General features: G+C 39.7%; 1 protein-coding gene across 1 annotated transcript in view; it reads left to right on the top strand.

The window, feature by feature from the left end:
* The window catches only part of CHL1 (cell adhesion molecule L1 like), a 266,472-nt gene that overhangs the window by 195,837 nt on the left and 63,193 nt on the right, over positions 1 to 7,442 (top strand). Inside the window, exon 12 of the mRNA XM_030885602.2 lies at positions 4,703 to 4,834. Coding sequence (XP_030741462.2) covers positions 4,703 to 4,834 — 132 coding nt within the window. The remainder of the gene's footprint in view (positions 1 to 4,702; positions 4,835 to 7,442) is intronic.

The following is a 7,442-nucleotide window of genomic DNA, read 5'->3' as shown; positions in this document are numbered from 1 at the left end:
GTTGTATGTTTCATCGTTGATACCCTGCACCCTGACTGGCTCATCTCCTCCCCGAGACCCTTCTGTAAGGAGGTGTCCAGTTATTATATTCTTATTGCTCAGACATTTGCTTCTCAGCTTTCAGTAGAATAAGAGGAATTGATCATCTTATTTTTTTATAATTCACATTTAAGAAAAATAGGTAAAGTTTCATCTCAAATCATTTACATCACTTACTATAAATCTCAAAGGACTAGATCATGAGATGGGACTTGATGATGATGTTTAGGTCCAAAATGCTTAGTTGTAACCATTTTTTACTCTCCCTTGAGCTAATCTTCTTATTCTCTTATCTGGATCTTACCTTTCAAGTGTCGAATTGCATGGTCTAAGTTCATCTGTTACTTTCTGCCTCAGCTTTTCTGTAGCCTATCCTTCATCCATTATGAATATCTTGTCCATAGCTCATGTCCTCACACTCTATTAAGCTTTCTTTAGTAACATAAAGATGGTCTTCTTACCAGCTGCCCACAAGTCTGTCCCCACATGCACAGTAGAGCAAAATCCTGTCCATTCCTGTGCCATCTCCTTGAAGAGCCTCAGACTGAATCATTGCTTTCTCCTTAGTCCCTCTAGCTCCGGAAACGCCAATGAAATCCGTTCAGTAGCATGGCCACACACACCCTCCAGTGTCAGTAATGGTTGCTTTTTTCAAGGTTTCTAGGAATCAAACCCCAGCGTCCTGTATGGAAAGAAGGATTTTTCCCACTGAACCATCATTTCAAACATAGTAAACACATTAGTAAATGTGTGAAATGTGGTCCTTCTTTGTTTCCTGAGCCTTGTCACTGGAGTCTTTGGGGGTTGCTCATTGTAATTCAATGCAAAATTACTTACCACGATGACTTGGTTCTACATGAAGTAGCGTGGACAGAGAAGAGCAGCCAGGAGGAACCCAAGTGCTGAGTAAGTTGATGGATGCTGCGGGACCTGAATGTGGGGCACATCAAGGGAAAGGTGAAGCATGTGCATGAGTATGAAAGGTGATCATGAAGTGAAGGTTTAGGAGCCTTGGCAGGACAGTAGTTCAACATTTGGGTGACAAAAGATATAGCAGTCTTGTCCTATGAAGATTATGAACTGTAAACTCTGAGGGCAATTCTACTCTTCTGTGGGGTTGCCATGAGGTGGGATCAACTCAGTGCCAATGAGTTTAGTTTTAAAATAGTAATGACTTTGAAACAAAGTAACATTGGCTCCAGAGTCGCATATCGCTTACTCTGCAGACTCTGTCAGGAGCAACCTGGAATGGTCACAAAGAGATAGGGGACTTCTTTTACTGCTGACCTAGGGCAAGCTGGATGCTTTCCCCAAAGCTCTTTACTATTTCCCCTCTGTCAAGTGAGAGTGGATGAAATGATAGCTAAGTCTGCTCTTAGCTCTAACAATACGAGATCTTCAATGCAAACACAAGGGGATTAGTGAAATGTTCAGGATGGGAATAGAAGCAGAGACCTTTGTTTTTCTTATATTCATGAAAATGCAGAAAAAAATTATTTTTACATGTCCTGAAAGCATGTAGTAGTGGAGTTTAAATACTGTGGAGTCTAGATACAATAAACCTTATTTAAATATGTATATATAAACATCATACATATTTATATCTACAAATAAATAAATACATATATATATAAATCTTACTGTCAGTTATATGTTGTATTTTGATTCCATTCTCAGATGTTCTCTCACACATGTTCTATTTTATAGTTTACTATTCAAATATTGTGCAATTATAAAGATACTGGTAATGAAAGACAAAATATTGGGGGGGAAAGAGGAATTTGACACGTACCAAGCCAATTTACGGTATTTGGAATGGCACCACTTTATAAACTGAGAACTACCTGCAGTAGGCAACCCCGGTTGCTTATTGGGTCGCTGTGAGTCAGAGTCAACTCATGGAAGTGAGTGGAGAACCAGCAATATTAGTAAAACTACTTTTAAGCAGTAGTCTTAGTTTATCAATATTATAATTTTTACATTGATAGAACATTTATATAAAACTCAAAAATGGCTAATTTTACTGTGGTTGTTTAAAAAAAATGGAAGTACTCTTATGGACAATGTTGACACAAAGTCACCTCAGAAAATGGTAAACAGTTTATTCTTTAGACTATTGTGTTTTAAACTAAATCATGGTATAGTGGTTACATGTTGGGTTGAGATCAGCATGGTTGGCAGTTCGAAACCACCAGCAGCTCCACAGGAGAAAGACTGGGCTTCCTAAACAATTACAGTCTCAGAAACCCACATGGAGTCGCTCTGAGGCAGCATTGACTCAATGGCAGGGAGTTTGGTTTGTTTTTTCTGGAGAGCGGGGACAAAGTGTACCAATGACGACTGCAGGTGTTTAATTTGAGATTTAACAGGTAAATCCACACCCTGTGGTATAATTACAAAAGTACTTATCTTGCTTGGACTTGAACTTTACAATGTTATTTGTAGACTTTTGCCTCTTCAGGTCAATTTATAGGTACTTTCTTTCACCTAATTTATTTTCTTCCTTTAAGTGTTAAAAAAATGTAGATGGCATTTTCATTTTATAAATAGCAATACCTTTAAAGACTCTTCTTTCAACTAAAAAGTGAAAATACAAAAATGTCTTGGGGTAATAACCAAGGAGCACTTGATGGGAATTACTACCTGCAGGTAGTGTGCAATTTTCTCTGCAATAAAATCATCCAAACCATCCACATTTTAATTTAAATATTTTATTCACTTGTGACATAGTAATATGTTTATGGTGACAAAACATGACAGTAATGTTTGCTCTGAAAGAAAATTCTCTCATTTTCTTCTGAAACATCACTTAGAATTATAATGTTGAACATTAGGGTCTGGAAAGAGTCAAAGGATTTAAATGTAGATTTTCTATTGTTGTTTTGAGGGTGAAAAGCTAACTGCTACTTTTATTCTTCCATCCATTCCATAAAGAAAATTTCTGAGATAACATTTTCCAAGTACATTAGACAGATTAAATAGATACACAGATACAGATATATAAATGCTCAGAAGTTGGTATTGAGAAATATTTAAAATTTTTGCTGAGATTTGAAATGATTTTCATTATAAACATTTTTCAAAATATATTTACTAAATAAAGGTCATTGTAGATGCCAGCTGCACCCTGAAACTATCAGTAGCCAGCATTAAATAAACTTACCATCTGTTTATTCCCCCCTGATTTTCTATAAGTGAGATGTGTATTTGTGTAACAGTTAAAAACAGTGGCTGTCAGTAATTATTTATAGTACATTTATTTTATTATGCACATTGAGATCTAACACACATATTTTTTTTTTTTGCATAACTAGCTTACTAAAAATATAAGGGGGGTGTCAACCAACCCAGGGACAAGGGAGCAACAAGTGATCTAAAAATCGATGGTGAGGGAGATCGAGGTAAAAGGAAATAGAGGAAAGAACTAGGAGGCAAAGGACATTCATAGAGTTCTGCATACAGGCATGTACACATGTGTATATATTTATATATAATGATAGGGAAATTGATCTGTGTATATATATTTATATGTTAAGTATTAAGAGAGCAGATGAACATTGAGTCTCTACTCAAGTACTCCCTCAATGCAAGAGCACTTTGTTTGAATGACCTGGCATTCTGTGATGCTCATCTTCCCTGACAAGATCGCTGAAGACAAAATGGTGCAAAAGTAAATGTAGTGAAGAAAGCTGATGGTGCCTGGCTATCAAAAGATATAGTGTCTGGGGTCTTAAAGGCTTGAAGATAAATACGAGGCCTTCTAGCTGAGAAGCAGCAAAGTCCACATGGAAGAAGCACACCAGCCTGTGTGATCATGAGGTGTTGATGGGATCAGATATTAGGCACCAAAGACCCAGAACAAGAAAATATATCAATGTGTATGAAGGGGAGTGTGGAGTGGAGACCCAAACCCATCTGTAGACAATTGGACATCCCCTTACAGAAGGGTCACAAGGAAGAGATGAGCCAGTCAGGGTGCAGTGTAGCACCAATGAAACATACAACTTTGTTCTAGTCCTTTAATGCTTCCTCCCCACTGTCATGACCCAAAACCCCCTCCCCACTATCATGACACCAATTCTACCTTACAAATCCAGCTAGACCAGAGCATGTACACTGGTAGAGATAAGAGCTGGAAACACAGGGAATCCAGGACAGATAAACCCCTCAGGACCAATAATGAGAGTAGCAATACCAGGAGGGTAAGGGCAAGGTGAGGGAGGGGGGCGAATCACAATAATCTACATTTACCCACCCCACCCCCCAGAGGGACGGACAACAGAAAAGTAGGTAAAGGGAGACATCAGTCAGTGTAAGACATGGGGAAAAAATTGTAAATTATCGATGGTTCATGATGTTGGGGAAGTGGGGAGAGGGGTGGGGAAAGTGAACTGATACCAAGGGCTCAAGTAGAAAGAAAATGGTTTGAAAATGATGATAGCAACAAGTGTACAAATGTACTTGACACAATGGATGGATGAATTGTGATAAGAGCTGGGCGAACTCCCAGTAAAATGATTTTTTCAAAGGCTAGTATGAAGCACTCAATGCTGCTGCCACCTGCTGGTTTGTAATAGAAACACAAGCCTGAATATTTTCGCACCTTTAGAAATAGTGATAACTGCTGTGATAACTGAGGACAAACTTTACATTTTATTCCCAGAGCCTCCTCGCTGGTCAAAGAGACCTCAGAGTGGTGTGTACAGCACTGGGAGCAGCTGCATATTGATGTGCGAGGCGGAGGGAGAACCACAACCCACAATCAAGTGGAGAGTGAATGGCGCCCCTTATGACAGTAAGTGAAAACCAAACCGTTGTGCTGTGATGCCGAAGGCAGTTCTGGAATGGTCAGACACAGTTTATGTATAAATGGAGTTAAGAAGTGGCTAGTCCCAGCAATATGAATATAAACAGGATATCAGAATTGCCTCTTTCTAATTAATTGTCATTGTTGAGACCTGATTGAAAAGAGTCATAAAATATATACTGGTGGTGCATTTGAATTATAGTGTTGGTGAAGAATATTGAAAGTACCAGGGACTGCCAAAAGAACAAAGAACTCTCTCTTGGAAGGCGTGCAGCCAGAGTTCCTTTTCGAAACAAGAGTGGCCAGACTTGATCACCTACTTTGAAGATGTTTTCAGAAGAGATCAATCCCTGGCGAAGGACATCATGGTTGATAAATTAGAGGGGCAGTGAAAAGAAGACTATCTTTGATGAGAAGGATTGACACAGTGGCTGCAACAATGGGCTCAAATGTAACAATTTTGAAGATGGCACTGGATTGCACAGTGTTTCATTCTGTTGCGCATAGGGTCGCTATGAGTCGGAACCAATTTGATGACATCTGACAGCAATAGGCGACAATTAACATACACATGTGTGTGTGTGAAGAAATATATGTTATGCTTCTTTTTTTCCACACTTATTGCCTTTTTGTTACACCCTCCCCTAACTAATTAACATGGTTTGATTCCAAAGACCATGTCATTATGCAAATCTCAATATTATTCAATAATAGAGAACGATCCCATCAGAAAACAAAACGAAGGATAAATACATCACCATATACTGTACCTGGTAAATGGCATCATTATATAGTTGCCAAACAACTGAGGATGTTGGCCTAGCCAAGTTGACACATTACCTTAACCATCACAGCTGGGGTTGCTCTCCCTGTCCACCACTGCAGTCGTTACTGTCAAACAAATGTCACTGATGCACAAAAGAGTTGCATGGTAGATTTTTTCCCTGCTGTCATAAAAGCAAAATGATGGATAATGATTTAGTTAAAAATTGAGGATAGGTTATGTATACACCAATTTATGTTCTTTGAAATACGCTACATTATTTGTTTCTTACAATGCCAGAATGAGGTAAGCACTCTTGTTATAATTTTACAGTCAAAGAAAATGAAAGATTTTAGGTTTGATCAGTTTACTAATGTCAGATATATAGATGGAGTCAAGATTAGAGTGCATGTCTATCTGATGGCATCATGTACACTCTGAACCACTGCATTACAATGATTTATTTTACATATATCATGCTTCTTGATATTTGCTGTGGATTGATTTGTGCCCCACCAAAGTATGTGTCAACTTGCCTGGATCATGGTGCAAAGTGAATTGGCCGTTATGTCCGGGTACAATCGTCCCCCATAATATAATGTGATCAGCCAGTTAGTGATAAGGGGATTCATGAGAGAGTGCCCTTACCCAAGTCCCAGCTTTATCTGCTGTAAGAGGAGTTTGCCTAGGCTGCTGCCTGCTTCAAAGAAAGAGAAGAAGCAGAGAGAGGGACCTCAGTGCCATCAAAAAAAAGAGCTGTGAAGAGACTGTGTTTTCTGGGCCTGGGGTTCCTCTAATGAGGACTTTTCAAGCCAGGGGAGATTATTGCCAAGGAACATAAAACTCTATTCAGCGCCTGAAACGGCCCCAGTCTATTTGGCACTGAGAACAGTCCAGTTGGCAGGTGTGGAGAAGGCAGGAAAGGGTCAGGCACCGTTTTGAAGTAGAGTACACTAAGAAGTTCAGAAAGTCTAAACGTAAGCCTAGAGCTCGGGCTATTGTGAAAACAAAGATTCAACAAGGAAGGTGGTTGTGATTGAATGAGATAAACATGGTGAGCCACCTCGGAAGAGCACCTTGCTTGTTACAGCGGTATGTTAGTTGTGTGGACGCTGGATCCAAGGTGCCTGTATGTGCATCCTTGTCTAGCTGTGTGACTGGGCACGTTACTTCACCATTCACGTCCTCATCTGGAAAACGGGGACGAACATAACACCTGCTGATGACTTCTTTTTTTAAATGTAAATGACATGAGGCACTACACAGAGAAGGCTCAGCACCAGAGCTGTGCTGAGGCAGACAGCACCTCCAAAATAGGGTGCATCCTTCGGCTTCCACAGAGCAAGCACTCAGCAACCTTGAGCTCTGGGCAGTCATCTCTTCAGTGATCACACTTAAGTTCATCTCTGTAGGGAACAGAATAAAAATCTGAAAATAATATTTTAGGTAGATTAGAGGGAAATAAAAGCGTTTAACAGATTCATTCAGACAGTAGATATCTGTTGAGTGTCTTCTATGTGCCAGACATTAGGCTAATTGCTTGGGGCATGGCAGTGTGTGAAAGAGACACACTGCCATGCCTTTCTTTTCTGGAGCTGATATTCTAATGGGAAAAAATAGTCAATAGACAAACCCATATATGTGCTCTGCAGGCTGTTGTTGATTTTGTTGTTAGGCTATATATGTTCTGCAGGCCATTGTTGCTGTTAGGATATATGTGCTCTGCAGTCCGTTGTTGGTGTTAGGCTATATGTGCTCTGCAGGCCGTTGCTGCTGTTAGGCTATATGTGCTCTGCAGGCCGTTGTTGGTGTTAGGCTATATGTGCTCTGCAG

The sequence above is a fragment of the Echinops telfairi genome, unplaced genomic scaffold, assembly GCF_000313985.2.
Source record: "Echinops telfairi isolate 266 unplaced genomic scaffold, ASM31398v2 ScPeMD7_31;HRSCAF=116, whole genome shotgun sequence".
Taxonomy (NCBI): domain Eukaryota; kingdom Metazoa; phylum Chordata; class Mammalia; order Afrosoricida; family Tenrecidae; genus Echinops; species Echinops telfairi.
The sequence above is the reverse complement of the archived record's forward strand: the minus strand, read 5'-3'. Positions and strand labels throughout refer to the sequence as shown.